The 22,174-nt window shown below is 49.6% G+C and overlaps 1 protein-coding gene across 2 annotated transcripts in view; it reads right to left on the bottom strand.

The window, feature by feature from the left end:
• ZSWIM5 (zinc finger SWIM-type containing 5) overlaps positions 1–22,174 on the bottom strand; it is a 146,247-nt gene that overhangs the window by 23,807 nt on the left and 100,266 nt on the right. For both annotated transcript variants that reach the window (XM_074961867.1, XM_074961868.1), the window contains exons 2-4: positions 21,002–21,358; positions 6,885–7,033; positions 5,569–5,719 (exon numbers count right to left, since the gene is read on the bottom strand). In XM_074961867.1, coding sequence (XP_074817968.1) covers positions 5,569–5,719; positions 6,885–7,033; positions 21,002–21,358 — 657 coding nt within the window. The remainder of the gene's footprint in view (positions 1–5,568; positions 5,720–6,884; positions 7,034–21,001; positions 21,359–22,174) is intronic.

Genomic DNA, 22,174 nt, shown 5'->3' with positions numbered 1-22,174 from the left:
CACTCTGGTTTGGCTAGGTGGCTGGCTGCGGGAGAACCAATGTGCACTCCTTCCTCTGTTCCCAGCACTCCTCCTGCTACCATGCACAAAAGGCAAATGTTTCACAAACCACCTCCTGGTTTGCTGAGTGCTTAGGCCATCGGAGGCAGCTGGGCTCTCTGGACACCCACTGACCAGGGCTCCAGGACCGGCTCGCTCAGCCTCTGCAGCACATGTGCAGAAACCACCTCAACGGGCACCAGACTCAATCGAGTCGGCGGCCCAGTGAGCCACTGGTGTGTCAGCTGAGATGGTGACTGCCGACGCTGATCAGTGCTGCCGGGGGGTGGGTGGGGGGTGCCGGTGCTGGTTACGTGGACACTGGCCTGCCAGGACTGGTGGCCTGTTAGAACTGAGTTCAAGAACAGCTCCTCCTTCAGGGGGAGGGATAGCTCAGTGGTTTGAGCATTGGCCTGCTAACCCCAGGGTTGTGAGTTCAATCCTTGAGGGGGCCATTTAGGGATCTGGGGCAAAAATTGGGGATAGCTCCTGCTTTGAGCAGGGGGTTGGACTAGACGACCTCCTGAGGCCCCTTCCAACCCTGATATTCTACGATTCGACACCATGGCTCTGGCTGGAGGTTGCACTCAACGGCTGCCCTAAGAGGAAGGAGCCATGTCTCTAAGCTACGCATCTCATCAAGAACGAATGGGAACTAGTTCTCAGGCTGGAAACATTGGTAACTCAGCAGGCCTGCAAATGGCGCTGGGCAGCCCCTGCAAACGCTGAAATCAAATAGGAGCTGCGACTGCTCCGCAACTTTACAAACCAGACCCCCAGGCTTTGAATCGAGTCTTCGTCTCTGGTTCAGGCCGCTCGACTCGTTGCCAGGGGATGCTGTGAAGGCCAAAAGTATCACTGGGTTCAAAAAAGAATGAGATACGTTCATGGAGGACAGGTCCATCAATGGCTATTAGCCAAGGTGGTCAGGGCCCCACCCCCATGCTCTGGGTGTCCCTAAACCTCCGACTGCCAGAGGCTGGGACTGGATGGATCACTGGAAATCGCCCTGTTCTGTTCATTCCCTGGTGCTGGCCGCTGTCAGAGACAGGCTGCTGGGCGTGATGCAAAGAGCTCCCCAACGCCCCAGGTTGGCCTGACCCAGTGTGGACATGATTAAGTTCTTATGAGTCTGCCTGAGTTTGGAGACTAGTTACATCAGTGGAAAAATCCTTTCCATCAATGTAGGAAGTGTCTACACTGCAGTGTGACACACCCTGGGTCTTGGCTCAAACTAATCCACGAGTCTGAGGTGTTGGGAGTCCTTGCTGCTTTGCCGGGTAGTTTGTGGGACCTTTGGGAGATATTTTAACGCTGATCCCTCACTCCAAAACCTCCACTCGCCTAGAGTTCTCCGCTTGCAGTGGTGTGAGGACCCTGCAGGTTGTGCTAAGCGGACGTGTCACTTGATAGACTGGGATGAATCCGACAGGATGTTATCTGGGAAATGGAAAAAGGTTTTACCTGCCCTTCGGTCAATTGACATCAGCTGACAAGACCATTCCTGGAGCTTGGGTTTAGAGGGCTGGGTTTTAGTCTACATATCCCCTTCTCCTACAGATATGCTGATTTGCATTTAGTTGCATTGTCCACTCTACTGCTACATAACCCTCCATTTGAACGATAAGGAAATGTGCCTAGCATGGTTACACTGAGCCCCTAGACAATGATTTCAGCTGGGTGATGGGAGGAAGGGGGCTATTAGAGCTTCCTCCAGCCCTAAATCTCTCTGGTCACCTCCCTGAAAAGGGCACACGAACGGACGTTCTACAGCTTAGTTTGCAAAGAATCAAAGAACTTCTCCAATTTCCTACAACACCCCTCCCCTCCCAGACCCGGGGAAATGCCCTACTGTAAACAAACGGGGTGGGGGGGCGGGGATGAATAAACCCGTCTCCAGGCAGATTAAGGTAAGGCTGCAGTTCAGCTGTTTGCTATTTCTCATGATGGGGATTTAATCTCAAATACTAATGCATTGTTGCAAACCCTCCAGAGTGACACAGCTCTCAGACAACCCCAGATCGGGTCTTTCCTCTGGCTCGGAGCCCACCACTTTAAATCAGGCTCAGTTTACAAGCTAGATATAAGTAAATTATGCCTTTGAGGGGTATTTAAACTACGAAATCCAGCCAAGCCCTTCACTTTACACCCAGTATAAATCCACAATCTAGTTTAAGGCTGGTCTTTTTCCAGTCGTAAACAAGGTTTGTACAAATAATTATGCGTTATTAAGTGTGTCCAAAAACATTATTTTTAAAGGGCCGGCTTTCTTTTTCATACCACAAAGCCAGGTGATGAGTAGTCCAGTTTATTTAATCAGACAGGTACAGGGCTGCCACCTTATTACATCTTATGGCTTTATGTTGAAGGTGTGTCATTCTCTACCACAGGTAGAATTGCACTGGTGCTAACACTGGTGTAAGCGCAAGTATAGACAGGACCCAAGTGTTTTCACCACTGTCTCACATATGGCAAACCCTAATCTTAATCTCACTAAACTCTGGGTCTCAATCATATCTTGCAGCAGTGGGTTCCACAGATTAACTGCATTGCATAAAAACAAATACACATTTCCTTTTATCAGCTTACAATTTGTTATCTTTCAAATTTCCCTGTATATCTGCTGGCTCTTGTATTAGGAGAATGAGTAAAGAGCAGTGCCTGATTTACAAACCATCCACTATCTGGTACATCTCCATCACATCTCCTCTCATTCCTCCCTTCACTAAGCCAGACAGAAGTCTCTCCACATCGCTAATAATTTTCATCACCAATCTCTGAACACTCACTATTTCCACTGTCTTCTTTTGAAAGGTGACTTGGTCTGAAGACAGTATTCCAGGGGAGGCTATACCATGGATTTATAGAATACCATTATAATATTTGCTGTATTCAGTTTGATTCCAAAGTTTCTTCTTCCTGTCCGGTTGTATGCCTTTTTGACCACTGAGCACCCACTGAACCATCCCCAGTGATCCCTGGATTTTTCCAGGTGAGAATCCAGCAATGTGTAGGAGTCATTCAAATGTTTCTTTCCAATGTGCATTCCCTTGCATTTGCTGGCATTGTATTTCAGCTACTATCGCACCGATCTAGCCTTGGTGGGTCTCTCTGATGTTCCTCAGATGCTTCTCTCGTTTTGGCTAGCCTCAGCCATTGTGTCATCTGCAAACGTGCTCACCTCCTTCCCAGAGCACTAATAAATACCACAGTGCCAGGCCCCCCCTGCCATGCTGGGGCACCCCACTACTAGCCCTCTGCCATGCTGAAAATGGACCGCTTAGTTCAACTCCATTTTCTGACTCTTCACTAGTCTACAAAGCTGCAGTCCGGTGGCTTGGACACTCAGCTAGGACTCAGGAGACCAATTCCTGGCCAAGTGACCTGGCTGAGTGACTCTGGGCAAGACCCTTCCCCTCCCTGTGCGTATGTCTACATTGCAAAGAAAAACCAGCAGCACCGAGTCTCGATTGACCTGGGCTGGGGCTGTGGAACTAAAAATAGCAGCGTAGATGTTCCTGCTTGGGCTGGAGCCCAGACTCTGAGACTTTCCCTCCTCGCCAGGATTCAGAGCCCGGGCAGGGATGTCTACCTTGCTAATTTTAGCCCAGCAGCCCCAGCCCCTCGAGCCATGTCAATTGTCCTGGGCTCTGAGACTCGGTGCCCCGGTTTTTCTGTGCGGTGCAGACGTACCCTCTGCCACCCCTACCTCTCCCACCCTGAGGGGTGTCTTGCCTAGTTAGCTTGACAGCTCTTGAGGGCGGGAACTTTGTGCTTGGGCAGCACCTACCACAATAGGACCCTGATCTCAGTTGCTGCTTCACCACTAATCATCCAAGGAATCCCCAGAGAACTTCACACTTCACCCTGTAACTAGTTAAGTTTCCTCACGAGGCTCCATGCTGGCCTACGTTAAAGATCCTTTGAAAAGCCTAATAGCTGCCGGCAGATTCTCTTTTACCCCCTCTTTTGCTGACATGGTCAGAATTCTCAATCAGAGCAGCAGGGTTTTCCTTCCCGGAAATCGGGCTGTTTGTCCCCAGTACATCACATTCGGCTGGGTGTCTTCTTCCACTTCAAATCACTGCTTCAGGCCAGTTGATCTGCCAGGATCACGGCAGCACCTCTTTGAAAAGACAGGTGCTACCTTTGCTACCCTTGGTGATGCTTGTCAAGGTTATCCAAGGTGCCTGGGGTGAATCACAACCGCCTGCTTCACCTCCAGCAGAATGTTTTCGCCTCTGTGACTGACCAGCCCTGTGAGGACTGATCACGGGGGACAAATACTTTATCAGATAGGAAAGTAACTTGTACAGGCTCTAGACTGCAACTTAGGTTTTTCCTTCACTTGTAACCAATTCCTTCCACTTGCTTTTATTTGGATCTGGAACTCAAGCTTTGTTAAACAAACTGCGATTTGGTTTTCGTGTGGACCCGTCTAAGTGCCTGGTGCTAAGGAGAGGGAAGCTGGTAAATGGGGGTGCTCTGCTTCCACGGATCTGGTACACTGCAGCTGTCCAAAAGACAAGGGACTGGGCACTCAAGTGTAACAAAGTCAGGGGTGTAAACAGCTCGCTTGCTGTGGGAAAGGGCGGGGGCTTGCAACAGCCCCCAGAGTGGAGCACCTGTGTAGCCCGCAGCTTGGGGACAATCCCTCCCACCCCTGTGAACACAGACGAGGCTGCCTCCTGCTGTGAGCAGCTGGCAGCAAGTCACCCTGGTTAACCCCGCGTCACTCCCTCCTGCACCCACTGGTGATCTGTCCCCACTGCGTGTCATGGGTAAAAGTTTTGCTCTCCTGGACAAAGCTGAGGAAGCCGCCTCTCTCCTTGCAGATTAGAGTTAGTGAGTAACACTATTTCCGGCCCATGGCATCAAATGGTGCGGACCCCCCAAAAGCTCCTCTGACCTCAGCCACTGCGTGAACCTTTGAACGGGTTTCTCTGCCGAAGGCTAAGCAGAGAGATCCAACAGGCAGACGGCTAGAGGGAGAGGGACATGACACCCCCTGCCAAAGCTGCCAGCCCCAAACCAAAGTCTACTCAGAGATTTCTAGCCAGCCAGCCAAACTTCCTTCCCTACTCCCATTGCTAAGCCACAAGCCAAGTTGTTCCCACAGCACCCTCTAGGACTTGCAGCTCACTGACTTCCCTCGGTGGACATTTAGCCAAGCTGCTGTCAACACAGTGACCTGCAGCCTAGCAGTCCATCTGTGCGCACACTGCTTCCATCTCCTGGGTAGAGAAGGGGTGGGCTGGCTGGTTATTTCTAAAGCTGAGAAGCTAAATCCGAAGGAAAAAGAAATTAATATCAATCTGATCGATTGCTACGAAACTCACCCTTCCCCCTACTGCCTATGCACCTGTCTAGCCTTCTGCAGCTGTGGGAGCCAGCTGTGCAGAGTCAAAGTGCTGGGTATTTATGGTCTTTCAGGCTGCTCTGCTAAGATGAGCTCTTTCCCGCTCTTCCCAGCACAAGTGATCTGACAAACTGGCAGCCCTGCCCTTCTTTGCAAGATGGGAAACTTACCCAGCTCATCCCAGAGCTGCCTGCATTTGTCCGTCATGCCCGTTCCCTGCTGCCTCCAGAGGGAGAGCCGGGGATCTGCCATGAACTGCTCTGTTATTAACGTCAGCATCCTGGCTCCGTTGGAATCTCTCATGCGCAGCATCTCACGGACCTGAAGCAGGGAGGGAGGAAGAGGTCAGGAGAAATCCTAAAGTTAGAGATGGGAGGGGGAAGCTGGAGAGGAGAAGGTTTTTAAAGACACGTTCAGGCTCTTTGTAGACACGCTCCATCTCAACTGGATCACATTAGCCAGCAGCATAGTAGGATGCCGAGCTACCTCTAGGCCAGTGGCTCTCAACCTTTCCAGACCACGTCCCCCTTTCAGGAGCCTGATGTCTTGTGAACCTGAAGTTTCGCCTCGTTTAAAAATGACTTGCTTACAAAATCCAACACAAAAATACAGAAGTGTCACAGCACACTGTCCCTGAAAAACTGCTGACTTCCTCATTTTTACAATATAATTATACTATAAATCAATTGGAATAGAAATATTGTACTTACATTTCAGTGTATAGTATATAGAGCAGTATAAACAAGTCAGCGTCTGTATGAAATTGTAGTTTGTACTGACTTTGCTAGTGCTTTTTATGAGGCCTGTTGTAAAACTAGGCAAGTATCTGGATGAGTTGACCTGTGTACCCCCAGAGTCCGCATACCCCTGGTTGAGACCCACTGCTCTAGGCAACTCGTGGTCGCCCATCCAGGCTGCTAGAGGGACAGTAACTTCCCAGGATTCTTTCGAAGGGCTCGGACAAGCCCAGCCCTCAGAACCGTCTGAGGTGGCATGTCCATCCCAGGCTACAGAACTGCTGTTTTATTAGGATCTGGCTCATTAAAGAGCTTGAGGCGACACTTAATGATGGGAGCTGAGCTAACGGTGCAACCTGCCTTTGCAAGCACACGCAACCATCCACAAGCGTTCACTTTTATTGCTCCTGGATGCACAGCTTGGCAGCCCTCCCACATCCCGCGCTGGCAGGGGACCTGGGAGCAAGGAGGAAGCCACTTCATTGAGCCGGGCAGCCTAGTGCGGAGATCATGGCGTGGAACGGACAGTACATGGTGACGCTGGACGGCAACATGCTGTGTCAATAGAGGGTCAATCTGTAGAAGGGAGCTGTGCCTTTGAAAGTCCAACCCCCCGCGCAACGATTCCCAGCTGAGCACAGGGTGAGGCGCAGCGGGAAGCCGGTTGCCTGCAGGGTGGAGGTGGAGAAGCCTCACATGGGGACGAGCATCAGAGAATTTCACAAGGAAAAGAGTAACCCACAGCTCACCTTAGCGAACATGGAGTTGAGCTGCTTCCCAGAGCCGTAGTACCCTCCCTGAGACAGGAACAGCTTCACTTGTTCTCGCACTTGCTCCTCGTCCAAATGCCAGCAGTTTTCATCGTTGATGCTGGCCCCAGCGGTGGGGTCCGGTGCACCTGTGGAAAGGGAGGCGATCACGTTTACAGCTGCAGACGCTAGACCTGGGCGATCTCCCCTAGCACGCTTCCCCCGTGGAAGAGGTGCAACGACTTACAGGAGATGCTGCCTGCCGGCGTGAGGCCTAAAACATGGCGTTCGTTAACAAGGAGAGAGAAGCGAGCATCAAGCCCTCTACAGGCCCTACCACCACCAAGAGCTTTTCATGATTCGTTTTGTAATTGTCAGCGAATGCTTGTGATAGCCTTTTCTGTCACCAACCTAGGCGAGGGGATGCAAATAGATCACTGACTAGGAGTGGAAGTGGACTCCCCAGTGCATCAAGTTTATGTTGTTCAAAGTGAGTGAAAGGTGAGAAGAGACCCCATGGGAGAAGTCAAAGGATTTGGGAATGTTCGGGGTTAGCCATCTTAGGGCTTAATTCACACTTCAACGCCCTCATTTTGCAATTATATTCAAGTGAGTCCTGGGCCAGGAGGCGTTCTGTGTGGATCCACTGGCAGGATCAGGGCCCAAGATAACAAACCAAACTGGTGGTGGAGAGGGATAAAATGAACGCAACTTGCCCCCCATGCTCCTCTGCCAAGCAAGGTTAAAGAAAAGATAAGGAGTGAGTCTGGTTTCTTTTAAATACAAAGAGGATGCGGACAATGTCACCACAGCAGACAACTGAGGTTTTCCTCTGGCTCTTCCTAGTGTTTGGAGATTTCTGTTTGCCCCGATTGTTGCAAACCTTCCTCAGACAAGCAGTCCTCAGTCTCACGCGTGGCCCCAACGACTTTAGCAGATCTGCTTGTGTGAGCGAGGTTTGCGGGGGTCGAGCCATATTTTCTTACAGCTGAATCAGGTTATTTCAAAGGGAAAAATAGTAGCATCTTAGAGAAAAAAAGAGAAGGATCTGGTTTTCCCTTCACACCTCTCTTGTTCTCCTTTTTGTATTTCAAATTCTTCTATCTGTCTTGCTACATTCATACCCACAATCAATGCATGTCCCTTAAGAACATAAGACTGGCCTTACTGGGTCAAACCAAAGGTCCATCCAGCCCAGTATCCTGTCTACCGACAGTGGCCAATGCCAGGTGCCCCAGAGGGAGTGAACCTAACAGATAATGATCAAACAATCTCTCTCCTGCCATCCATCTCCACCCTCTGACAAACAGAGGCTAGAGACACCGTTCCTTATCCATCTTGGCTAATAGCCATTAATGGACTTAAACTCCATGAATTTATCCAGTTCTCTTTTAAACCCTGTTATAGTCCTAGCCTTCACAACCTCCTCAGGCAAGGAGTTCCACAGGTTGACTATGCGCTGTGTGAAGAAGAACTTCCTTTGATTTGTTTTAAACCTGCTACCCATTAATTTCATTTAGTGGCCCCTAATTCTTATATTATGGGAACGAGTAAATAACTATCTTGAGCAGTTTAGTATCGTCTGCAAACTTTGCCACCTCACTGTTTACCCCTTTCTCCAGATCATTTATGAATAAGTTGAATAGGACTGGTCTTAGGACTGACCCTGGAGGAACACCACTAGTTACCCTCTCCATTCTGAAAATTTACCATTTATTCCTACCCTTTGTACCCTGTCTTTTAACCAGTTCTCAATCCATGAAAGGATCTTCCCTCTTATCCCATGACAACTTAATTTACGTAAGAGCCTTTGGTGAGGGACCTTGTCAACGAAGGCTTTCTGGAAATCTAAGTACACTATGTCCACTGGATCCCCCTTGTCTACAGGTTTGTTGACCCCCTTAAAGAACCCTAATCGATTAGTAAGACACAATCTCCCTTTACAGAAACCATGTTGACTTTTGCCCAACAATTTATGGTCTTCTATGTGTCTGACAATTTTATTCTTTACTATTGTTTCAACTAGTTTGCCCGGTAGTGACGTAGGCTCACACTAACTAGGCTACAGGCAGTGAGCTGGTGTCGAACAGCAGCTGGCAGCCTAGCCGATATGCCTAGCACAGTCTGCATGGAAGATACCCGAATACAGCAGCTTCCAAGACATTCCTTGCAAAGTCAAAAGGAGCCAAGCTTAGAGATGAAAGACCCAGTTGACAGGATTTTTTTTTCTCACAAGCCACTAGATAAAACGCAGTTTGTGTCTGTCGAGCACAAAGCAATATTTATTCCGAAGCACTCAGCTGTGCAGCCCTCCTGTTAAATTAAAAAACATTTTGCATCTCGGTGCCGCTGTCGATTTGCGCTAACCAAAAATATAGAGTATTTTAAAACCTTTCACATTCTTCAAAGGCAGCTTTGTGAGCAGCCGAACAATGCCACTACTTTGTAAAAATTATCAGCATCTCTGCATCTGGATGCTTGACATTAGATAACAAAACACTCTGACTCCCTGGGCGAGACTGTTTTGGTTCCGTAGAGCAAAAGGGCTCAACAGAAATTCCTCAGCGAAAAATGGTGACAATAAAAAAATCAGTGTGCCTGGAGCATGCTCCGCTGAACTTTACCCTGCTGCTCTCATGCTTATCATCACTCTGGAGTGAGCAAGGGGGTCAGCGCTGGAACAGCAGGACACCGCACGGGCAGCAGAGGGAAAGCAATGGCTAAAATGTTTCCAATTAAAGCTGTATGACGCGTTCTCCGCTCTGCAGGAATGGGGCCAAGAAAGCACATCTCTACTGTCCCGACCGGCTGTCCGTAGCTGGGCCACGGAGAGTTTCCTGCAGTTCTCCACCTCTAGGAACTAGACTGGCACCCCATGCAGTCAGCTTCCCGGCCGTGCAATGGGCCCAATCCTGAGAGAGGCTGAGAGCACTCCACTCCCAGAGGGGCCCTCTTTGAAAACAATGAGATACAGTCCATGTTGCTACGTCAACGGATCAAAAACAACCCCTCTAAAGTCCAATTCTAATACTTCTGGTGGAGCCCGATAACTGCTTCTGAGGAGACGGCAACAAAACTAAGCCACTTTGCCACCTGTCGGATGAGATACCGAACACATTTGACCCAATAAGATGTAATTACTTGTCTTTTATACACCCTTTTAAAAACCTCCGTTAATTCTTGCTAGTAATCAATGTGTGCGGGATTTTCCAGCCAAGCCCTAGGAATACACTGGAGCTTACCAAAGGAAGACACTGATTGCTATTTCCTAAGCAGCATAATTTATAATCGAAGGGACAAAATCATTGGGGCAGAATTTAAAACAGCAGGAAGGAAATGAACAGACACTAGCTAAGTCCAAAGGCATCCGTGTGGTGCTCCTGATGTTAAACTGGAGACAAAAGGCTGATCCTGATTCCACCGACACCAATGGCCCAACCCTACAACTTTGGTTGAAGGAACAGGCCCAAGGGACCGAGACCCTTTTGGCTGGAGTTTAAAAATCTTTTGTCTGTATTCCTGGCTAGCTCCTCTTCCACTCTAATGAAAGAGAGAGAGAGATTGGTGTGATTACCCAGAGCCCCAGGGACCTCTGACCGATCTGAATATCTTAGGCACTTTTCTGGACTCCATCACCACAGTACCTGAGCACCTCCCGCCTGCAGTGTATTTATCCAAACACCACCCCTGGACAGAGGTGGAAAATTGCCGCTACCCCATTTCACAGAGACACAGAGAGACCAAGTGACTTGCTCAAGGTCATCCAAGAAGTCTGAGGCAGAGCACGGACCTGAACCTGGGTCTCCCATGTCTAACCACTGGACCGTACCTTCCTCTCGTGACCTGGTTTGTAATGTTCTGAGCACTCATTGCTCTTAACGGGTATGTCTACACGGGGATAAAAAAATCCGCAGCTGGCCTCAATCAGTTGGCTTGGGCTCACGAGGCTCAGGATCGGGGGCTGAAAAATTGCTGTTTAGATGTTTGGGCTCAGGCTGGAGCCCAGGCTCTAGGACCCTGCAAGGGTGGACGGTCCCATCCTGAGCCTGAATGTCTACATTTAACCCACGAGCCCAAGTCAGCTGACCCGGGCCAGCCACGGGGCTTTTATCCCAATGTAGACATACCCAATGTCTCCTAACACAACAACAAGGGGGCGATCAAGGAAACGGAAAGGTGACAGACTTAAAATTGATAAAGGGAAATACTTTTTCATATGATGTGCAATTAAACTGTGGAATTCATTGCTAGAGGAAGTCAATGAGGCCAAGTATTTAGCAAGATCAAAGACAGATTGGATGTCCATATTATATCCAGAGTTGCAATAGACAATGCTAACCAAAAAAAAGTGTTGAAGGATATAAAAACTCATACTTCAGGACCTAAACCAAGGGATTAGGAAGAGACCTACTTAGGGAGCAGAGTACCCACATCAGCCTAGTGTGGCATTCCTATACCGTTCTCTGAAGCATTTGGCACTGGCCACTGTTGGAGACAGTATCCCGGACTTTGGGTCCGATCTAGTCTGACAATTCCCATGTTCCTAGGGAAACAGTGTGGACTAACGGACCGGACATTGGATTGGGACTCAGGAGACCTGGGTTCCATGCCGGGCTCTGCCACTGGCTTGCTGGCTGACCTTGGGCAAGTCACTTCACTTCCATGCCTCAGTTTCCCCACCTGCAAAATGGGGTTGATACTGATCTCCTTTGCAAATTTAAATAATAATAATACATAGCTCTGATATGGCTCTTTACATCAAAGGGCTGTATAGATGTGCGAGGTATGGTGATGAGTGGTAAGTGACATCGCTGGGAGCTGTGGACACTCAGCGCCTCTGAAAAAGTTTAAACCCAAGAGTAATGAACAAGAGGATTGTTTAAAAATATGCAAAACTGGAATGATCCGGGGGTCACGAGTAGCACGGCCATGATTTCCATCCGGCGATCGGTTATAACGGTCACTGCTATAAGTAAACAAAAACCTGATGGCAAGAAAGAAGCAGGTGAGTGTATTTTGTATGTAACATTGTCCCCCTTCACCATAATGAGTCACCCAGTTTTCACATCCAATTTTTAGATTTCGGTTGAATAGTATCATACTTCCTGCACTTCAAAACAAATATCTAGTTATTACTTGTGAATTTATTTTGCATTAATATAAAAGATTCATAGAGGATGTTTGTAATATCAGACTCCTACACAGACGACCGGGAAGAGCAGATAACGTCTTACCAATTACACTGGGGAAATAGACAAACATTTAAGAGTAAATAATGGGATTTGTGAGATGTTTAAATATTAATGATAGAAACACTCAATTGTCTATTGCCAATTTTAACACTGCGGTAACCTAGCCAGTAGAATGTGGTGACGTAAGTAAAACCGAAGGGTGGTTTTGTGTCCGGCCTCCAAGCTAGCAGGGAACAGCATGGAAAGTAGGTCTCGAGTCTGCTTAAAATGCTGCTTAGATACTGTAGCAACATTCCTGTTCTCAAAACCCTGTTCTCAGATACGCTTGACAGATTTCCTCCAAGCTCAAGACTGAAGGAACCACCACCACACCTGGAGAGGGTGCAAACCCATCACACAGATTTCGGAAGTACAGTTGCACATGAAATTGGTCCACTTAGTGCCAGCCGAACAGTCCCATCCATTCCTCCAGCCTCAACGCTTAATAATTTCCCTCCACGTACAGAGGTCTCTTTATGGGAAACAAAGCTAAACTAGAGAATCAAAGCTTTCAAACTGGTTAAAGAGAAGATGAAATAAATGGTTAAGAAATCAGTTGCCAGATCTAAAGAAAACCCAATCCCGTCTCAGAACGTAAGTGGCCAAATTTCCACGGTGTTTGGCTGTGGAGCACAGCTGGAACCTAGCTCTGTTCACATGATTACAGGGAAGAGAGTCATTCACATGGCAGGTGGACGGGAGAAAAGCAGAGCGCCAGTGAATATTCCAACATTTTCTGGCTAATCTCCAATGGCCACAGGGCCCTCGTCTCGATACCCCAAGTGCTTGAGCATGGCCAAGTTCTCCAATGGGTGCTTCCTAATGTGATTCTTATGGCGTTCCTCTGAGGTTGTGCCTGCCACCTGCAATGCTCTCTGACTGGCTGCAGGTGGCAGGGAGTCCTTCACCCAAAGAGGGTCAGAGGTGTGAAAGAAAGGCCGATAACCCCTGCCTAGTTCCACAGCAATGTGCCTGCCCAGGAAGCATGTTCACTAACCAAATGCAGAAGCTAACCAAATGCAGAAGCTGTCACAAAAAGAGACGTAAGAAAGGGGTTGCTTGGGCCAGGAGAGGAACGGGCAGGGGAGGAATAAAGGGCATAAAGCAGAAAACATGGTATCATGGAGGTTCAGAGAGTAGATCTAGGTATGGATCAGAGATCGTGCTGTCCTGGGGCTCACTGGCGTCGCTTCTGGGACATCTGATGATCCACTGGGTTTCCAGGCTGGTTTCCTCTCCCAACTCCCTGCTTTCAAATGTATTTGTCTAGGGATTTAAACATTCCTCATCGTTGTTGCAGCCCCCGTTGCTCCAGCTGCCTGGTCAGAGTGTTCTGCAGAATGCAAAGGACTGCAGCAGACCTCAGCCCCTCCCCTCCTTCCTTCTCTTTGCAAAAGTCACAAACTTGGAACTAAACAGTTACGGCACATCATAAGGAGACGGAGCTGCTGTTTGAATGAGATTGGCATCTGGCTGTGCCTGTGTGGGAGAGATGCCCTGGGCCACATCGGTACTTGGGATGGGAGAGATTTAATAGGCAAGTGATAAAAAAAAAAGGGGAGGGTGGGGGAAGAGGCAAATAAAAAAAACTGGGTAAAAAGAGAAGGAAAAGATTTTTTTTTTTTAAAAAAAAGCTGGAAATGGAGCAAAAACGAACAAAGGCTAGGAAGGCAGCACTTTCTCCAGCCATGAGGAGCCAAACAGAACCACAAGGCTGCTGCTGTAGATCTGCACTGAGACATAGTCTGAGTCTCGGCTTCTACCTCGGGTGCTCAGGACTTCTGCTTCGGGGCTTCCCAGCCAGCCTCCCACGGACTGACTGGAAGCTTTGTGGGAGGTCAAAAGTGTCTTGAGGCCCTTGCCCTAGGACCTGACAGCTCAGGAAGAAATCCTGAAGCAGATCTCAAAGCCAGCCGCAAAGCCCCTGAGGAATGTCTTAGGATTGCACATGCGGCCTTACGGAAAGCCGCTGGGCTGCTTCTCTGACGTTTGGAGAGAAAACAGAAGCGAACGAAAGCCACCCAGACAAAAACTCCAGGGGAAGAACAGGCACCAGGAAAGCAAATGACCTATAACTAGAGATAAAAATAGCAGAGAAGTGGAGACACGAAGGGTCGTGTCTTTTGATGGGACTCTCAAACCTCCTCTCTCTCTTTTTAAACTAAAGGAGATCAGATGAGGTTTGCTAAGGAAGTCTGAGGATTTAGACAAGTGACCCAGCATACAAATCGAACACAGTAACTGAAACTGAATCAGGTCATAGCAGTAGTCTGGGAAGCTCCCCTCCTACCAGCAATAGCAAAATAATTGATGGTGCAGCTGCTCTAGCTGAGTTAGCTGGAACCATGTTTGAACAGGATGGGCAACTGCCCCCAAACCCACACAGCTCATGCACGCAGTTACGTGCCACCATGCGCATCGTCTCCGGCACCCTGCGTCCGACTCCACTCCCATAGCTCCCAGTTCTGAGCAATATGGCTCCACCTCACATCAGGCGAGAGGTCGCCACTGGCAAGCTACTGGAGAACGTACACGCCCACCCAAGCCTGCGACTGCACAGTGACCTTTTTAAACCACCAGCTGCACGTTTGCTGTCACGTCGCCCATTATAGTCTCGTCCGCCACGCCAGGATGTTAGGGCGGAAAACGCTCTGGCGAGAGGAATGGATCTCTTATCCCCAGTCAGTCCCTCGCCGCTGGCCTCACAATCTGCCCACCTGCTTTTGACCTGCCCCATCGCTCACGGCCCCTGTTGAACAGGTTCTGGACCAGGCAAGGTCTCTATGCAGCCAACTAGTGTTTCTGGGGCCTTCGTGACAGCCCTTGGTGCAGCTGCGGCTCGACACAGACGATGACACACATTGTGGATGAATGCCTGCGGACTAGGCTCAGGGTGGGCTACAAGAACTGCATCCCACCACTGCAGAGGCCATCGCCTAGCTACATGACTAGGCACACGCTACATCCATCAACTGAAGGAAGAGGGAGGGTTTCACCGCCCCACAGGCTAACCCAGAGCCCACCTGACAGACCCCTCGAGGGACAGATGTGTGTAAATGGAACGCTCCAGGGAGAGGCGTGCCCCATACTGCCCCTCTCCTAGGGCCTGGCTCTGCAGGGGCAATGTTGCCAGCTAGACTAACACCATGCGTGGCTTGAAACATTCGCCCTCTGCCTTCTAGCCTGAAGACTAGTGACATGGGACAGAGGCTTGAAGGTCAGGATGAGAAGCTTAAGCTTCATGCAGAAGGCAATGGGAGGGATCTGACCAAGGGCTGATGTGGTCAGAGCTGCGAGGGGGGAAGCTGGAATGAGAAAGATCTGTTTATGCCATCTAGCTCCTCCCCTATTTTTTCCCCCGACTAACAAGTGCTGATCCAAACCCCAACCTTCTGGCAGGGCTTGAAGAACCAGACCTGCTCTTTCAGTCTAAATACACTGAGGTGCTTATAGATACGTAGATTCCAAGGCCAGCAGGGACCACGGTGATGATCTAGTCTGACCCCCTGTATAACACAGGCCAGAAAATCGCCCCACAATAATTCCTAGAGCAGAGCTTTTAGAAAAGCATCCAGTCTTGACTGAAAAATCGTCAGTGATGGAGAATCCACCTCGACCCTTGGTAAATTGTTCCAACGGTTAATTACTCATCATTAAAAACCGATGCCCTATTTCCAGTCTGAATTTGTCTAGCTTCAACTTCCAGCCATTGGGTCGGTGTTAGACCTTCCCCGGCTACACTGAAGAGCCTGTTATTAAATATTTGTTCACCATGTAAGTACTCAGAGACTATGATCAAGTCTCCCCTTACCTTTCTCTTTGTGAAGCTAGTAGATTGAGCTCTTTGCGTCTATTGCTAGAAGGCAGATTTTCTAGTACTTTGATCATTCTCCAGGCTCTTCTCTGACCCTTCTCCATTTATCAACATCCTTCATGAACTGTGGGCACCAGACCCAGACACAGGATTCCAGCAGCAGTAGCACCAGTGCCATGGAGACAGGTAAAATAACCTCTCCACTCCTACTCAAGAGTCCCCTGTTTATGCCTCCCAGGACGGCATTAGCTCTTTTGGTCACAGCGTGACACTGGGTGCTCATGTTCAGCGGATGAGCCACGATGACGCTCAAATCTTTTTCAGAGCTAGCATCCAAACGTGAACCAAACAAACTCATGCAGAGCTGCCTTCCTGAGTCTGCAGCCTGACTGGCAGCCAATGCTTCTGCTGCTGCTCACATCTTCATCTTGCTGCAGTAGTGAAAACTGGCCAGTGTTGCCAGAGTTCCACCGCTACTATTCCGAGCCCTCTGGCCTCCATGTCCCACTACTGCGTCCCTGAGCCCCTTTACCCTGAGAATGAATCTGATGCTTCACCGCTTCCTGGCCTTCTCCCGCAATCCCCTTTCACCTGGAACACACTTCCCCAGCCCAGTATAAAGATTCTCCTAATCTTTCCCCCTCCGTTACCTCCTCAAAGACACACTTCTCTCGTGTGGCACCAGCTATATCCCTCCACTTGAGGAACCACAGCTAGAGAACCCCCCCCCCCCGCCCCAAACAAAATGGCTCTCCCTCCTGCATCTGCTTTCTTGTTACCTACCTCTGTCATCTCAGACTGCCTTGGGGCAGAACCATGATCTCGTGTTCTGTACAGCGCCAACCAAAACCATCGTCCCCTCTGTGAAAAGCACAAATTCAAGTTCCATGAGCTCTCAGGAGCTGGGAATCGGTCCATCAGCTCACCCAGACGGGGAGGAAGAGGGCAGGCAGCTTGCCAGAGTGATAAGAAACCCTCCCAACACGGAAAGCAGTGGGCATGGGGGCTGAAGGGGAGAGGAAGACTTCCAGTAGCTTTAGTTTGTACCGCAGCAGAAACGGCCACAACCAGTTTGGTCTGCCCCTTTAGCAGCTCTCCCTGGCTGCCGCCGGCTGCATGAGGGCCGTTACCGCCCGAGGCAGACTGCCAAGGAAAAAGGACAAGAAACCGAGTTTGATCTGCAGCGTTAATGACAGCAAGCCCACCATTTTCTGCCACGTCGGGGGTCACACTGACCTTTACTACAAGCCCACGAGACTCCCCCGGGGGAAAATGCTCATAATGAAAGTCTCTGTGGTCACCTTATTAAAACTGCCAGAGAAGACTCAGAACACGGATGGGTTAAAAGGGTGAGACACTTTCATTATGAGCCTCCGCCTCTTTGCAAGGTTCCGTTCAAGCCCACGCCTGACGTAGTGAAGCAGACCGACAGTGACTGATAGGGATGATATGGGGGCACCTTCGGCAGCCCCAGTTCGATGGAACCTCACCGTGCCAAGGCTCGTCATTGTTAAGCTACTTCCCTGGACTGCTGGAGATCCCATCTGTCCTGCTAGGGAGGGGATTTGATTGTTATCAGAACTGTGGTATGTAGTTATACTGATCTGCTTCTTTACCTATTATTATCCCAGATTCTAGTCAGAAGTATTATTAATAACAAATACATACATTTTAGTATTTGTTAGTAGCAATACTTCTGACTAGAATCTCGGATAATAATAGGTAAAGAAGCAGATCGGTATAACTACATACCACAGAGCAGATCTAAGCCCCATGTGGAAATTAACCACCGCAGGTCCCTTACAGTAACAGGAACATCAAGCCCTAATACTAACACACCCAAATGGGCTGCCAGACAGCGCTGGCTGCACACGACGCTCCATGCTGACTGCTCCGAATGTGCTGAGGAACTCGGGGAGGCACGTGAACATTATCATCCCTATTTTATAAATGGGGCACGAGAGTGAGACTTCCCCAAGGTTACGTGACGGGCCTACGCTCACCCAGCAAGTCAGAACGCACCTAATTCCCAGCTGCTTGCACTCATCACTAGACGATGCTGCTCCCACATGACTCACAGCGCTGAAGGGTTTACAGCTCAGACCGAGGCCCATTAGTGAGGGTGAATCATAGGGGCTGGCCACCCAGGGCGACCTGATCGATACACACACCTCTACAAAAAGCAGCCTCTTCTGTGAGTGGAGCCAGGTAGGGAAGATTTAACACTGATCTGACGTTTGAAGGTTCTCTCGTCACAAGGTGGGATTTCAGGGAAGACAGCCCCTTCTCCAAGACGAAGTAACCTCAGACTGATTCGGGCTGAAGAGCCGACATGCTGAAAGCCTCCTCTGACCATGAGGAGGACTAAATCTTGGCACCCGGAGGGTTTCAGTCAGACAAAACCAGGAACGACAGGGAGGATTAGGGAATACGTCTTAAAAGTACCATTTAAAGTGTAGCCATATGATGGAACTTTCAGGGAAACTGAATTAACTCCCCAGAGAGGTGGGTGAGTTAAAAATAAATCTACAAATTTTCACCCAGCTTCAAGAATACAGAGAGACTGTCCTGGGCTAGCACAGGTCTGGGCAAGGAAGGGCAGGGGAAGGCAAGGGAAAAAACAGACTAGGCCTACTTCAGATTGCTTCCAGCTTCAGCCGTTGGAGGACCCTGGTATACTCACTCTCTGGTACACGTAACCCCTTCAGATGGAGGCTGCAGAACCTCCTGCGTTCCTTGCCTTAGGCCTTGTTGCTCAAGATGCACTTTCCGTATTACTGCATTACTGCTGGGCTTTATTGGTGGCATCCAGAGTGCATTGCGTACTAATAAAAGTTTGCAGTACTGATCCGATTCACAAGCTAAAACCTGGACAACAGGAGCCTTAGAACACTAACATTTTCTACTGGGCCCTTTAGACTACGAGTCATCTGAGGGGACTGATGATTTATCTTAAGTTCTTTGAGCCCTGTTTTGAATCATGGTGCAGTGGGAGAGATCGACTGATTTAGGGTTTGTCAAAGCATTATGGACCTTTCTCTATCCTCCTGGAAGCGTGTCTGTGTCATCTCCAAGGATGAAGATATGTGGTATTTAAGTTTTGGCATTAGAGCTAATTCATTCATGAATCTTTGGATAGCTAATCACACACCTACATTTAGTAAGCATGTGTTGCTTTGTCAGATCAAGGTAATTTGTTAGTATATATAGAGAGAGGATTTTTTAAAAGACTATTTCCCCACTCCAAACTTTAAAATATAGACACTAACTAAAAAACAGCATCTGTGTTTTTACAAGACTTGGAATCAACACGATTTTGGCTGCTATCTGCTGACTATACCAACAAACGAATTGCCCTCGTACAGGGTCTTCGGGCTCTTCCTACTCTGGAGGAAGAAGTGCTACGAATGACTCTCATGCCAGCTACACCCCAGCGGTGTGGTTCAGAGCGAGAAGAGAGCTGCCACCATTTTTTGCTTAAACGCTAACTTTGCTCTACACAGGGATTCAGACCAGTTTTGATCCTACTTACCCTTATACTGGACTTTCCATCTTCACAGCACTTTACGCATGTTCATCCTCACAATACCCTTATGCAGCAGAGAAGTATCATCTTCTCTTTACCGCTGGAGGATTAGACACAGTGACTCCCGGTCTGTTTGTCAGAGGTGCAGAGCATCCCGAGACCCCACTAAAGTCAAAGGGAGCTGAAGATGCTCTGCCTCTGAAAAACCTGGCCATAAGTATCTGGCTCAAGGTTACGTCAGAAGCTGGATTAGAACGAATGAGATCCTGGCACTAAATCTTGCGCTCAGATCGCTGGACCAATAGCATCATGACTAATACTCACCTATCCAGCACCTTCCAGAGGAGGATCTCAAAGCACATTACAAATGTGAACTGAGCCTCACAAACACCCGCACCCCTGCTGAAGTAGGGTGGGACTGGAATCCTCATTTTACGCTTGGCAAATTGAGGCACGGAGAGATTAAAGCCTCATCAATACTTGGCTCCCACAGGGTTAGCTCCCTTGGAGATCGCAACGTTTGAAGCGCTGCTAGACCCAGCATTTGCAATACTGCATCTTCTAATGCAGCTCTGGGCTGGCACGGTTCCCTGGGTGCTGCACCAGGGCTCTGCACACTGCTAACGCTGGGGGAGCAGAGTCGGGGGTGGGAAGAGTGAGCGTTTGCCAAGACTTCCCACGGTTTGTGAGTTGGCCAGAGCAAAGCCGGGAATCAAACCGTTCTCCTGACTCCCTGTCCTGTGCTGCGCTTTAGCCCACCAAGGACTCCTTAGAGGAGACAACCACATGCAGCCCTCCCCTGCCTTTGTCTCTCCCCTCCCCCTCTATTCTGTGCTATTTATCGCACATCATCTGTGACCTTTGGTTGTATCTCGTCTGTGGGATTCACTGGTCAATGAATAAACATGCAGCCAACAACAGAGACCAAAGCAGACACAAATGTGGAATGCCGATGTGATACTAACTCAGGCACTTGGATGTCAATTTAATTTGTTCCCTTTCATCTCTCTCTGGGCAGAGCAGACAGGCAAGGCCGCGTCCACTCCTGTGCAATGTCTATCGCCAGCCCCTGAGCCTAAAGATATTACTGCAAGTCATAGGCGCCGACTCTGTGGGTGCTCCGGGGCTGGAGCACCCACGGGGAAAAATTCGTGGGTACTCTACACCCACCAGCAGCCAAGCTCCCCCCCCCACCCCCCTCTCCTCCTCCACCGTCTCCCCTGAGCATGCCACGTCCCTGCTCTTCCGCCTATCTCCCAGCACTTCCTGCCTTGCCACCGCCAAATAGCTGTTTGGCGGCATGCTTGGAGGGAGCGGGAGAAGCGGGAACGTGGCGTGTTCAGGGGAGGAGGCGGGGAAGAGGTGGGGCGGGGATTTGGGGAAGGAGTCGGAATAGGGACGGGAGGGGAGTTGGGTTGGGGACTTTGGGGAAGGGGTTGGAATGGCGGCGGGGCAGAGGTGGAGGCAGAGGGGGGTCGAGCACTCACTGGCAGGGGCAGAAGTCAGCGCCTATGCTGCAAGTCATCAAACAAGCAGTAAGAATTACCATGCGTTTGGTTGATCTCAGAGTTGGAGGACAGGATGTCATCTGCCAGTTTCTGGGCAGTCGGCAGTACCTCGGTGTGGTGTTCTGTGATTAAATACTGAACAAACTTTTGTAGCTGGTCCCTGTTCATCTGGAAAAGGGTCTCTGAGATGGGAAGACGGAGTTTGACCTGCTCTGGCTTGCGGATCCTGTACAGCGAGAGCGCCACCACGTGTGCGCAGTAGAAAATGTCCTTGTTCCCACAGCCGCACGTCACGGAAGTGATCTTGCAGCGGTCGAAGCTGATGGCGACTTTGTAGGTCATCTCTGGTTCTGTCGCCGTTGCCGGCTCCGTTACTGTCCCGCTCAGGTGGAATCCTGGGAGAGAGGGGGAAAAAATCAAGAGAGGCAATTTTAGCTTTGCAAATGGCCACCAACACAATCGCGCTCTGGAATGCTGATGGAATGAATATCAGCAAGTGTCTGTGCATTCCAAAAACCATCACCCAAAATGTCACTATTTGGTGAGGACTGAGTCTACGGACTGCATTATTATTTGTATTATTGTAGCTCCGAGGAGCCGTAGTCATGGACCGGAGCCCCACCCTGCCAGGTGCTGTAGAAACAGAACAGACAGTTCCTGCCCCAAGGAGCTTATAATCTAAACATAAGGCAAGGGAGGACAGATGGACACATGCAGATGGACGGGGAAGCCCAGGGAACGAATGAGACAATATCGGTCAGCACGACGGGCAGTCATTTCTGCCTACCAGCAGCTTAACTGTGGCCAAGGTTTGGTAGGAGCCAGGGTGAAGGCGTTTTGAGGCGGCATTTGAAGATGGATGCTGATGGATCTTTGTGGGTTTCTGGGGAGCGCCTGCCAAGCACGTGGCCCAGCCTGGGAGAAACCACAAAGGTGTCCGAGAACTGAACGAGTTGGCAGAGGGCCGATCGGAGGGGAGCAGCGATACCTCGATAGGTAGGATGCTGCATCATCCTGCCTCATCCCAGGACAACGACATGCTCATCAGTTACACCTTGGGTCCAACTGCCAGCTCTGCGGAACTGATGCCCCTCTCCGCCCCTGCACACCACTCTATAATCACCAGGTCCTGTCTCCGGGGTGTTCAGCTTATATGATCCAAAACAAAATACACAGATGCTGCTCCAGAATGAATCTTCCTCAGTATGTGC

The sequence above is a fragment of the Natator depressus genome, chromosome 8 (assembly GCF_965152275.1).
Source record: "Natator depressus isolate rNatDep1 chromosome 8, rNatDep2.hap1, whole genome shotgun sequence".
Classification (NCBI taxonomy): domain Eukaryota; kingdom Metazoa; phylum Chordata; order Testudines; family Cheloniidae; genus Natator; species Natator depressus.
This window is presented reverse-complemented; position numbering and strand designations above follow the sequence as displayed.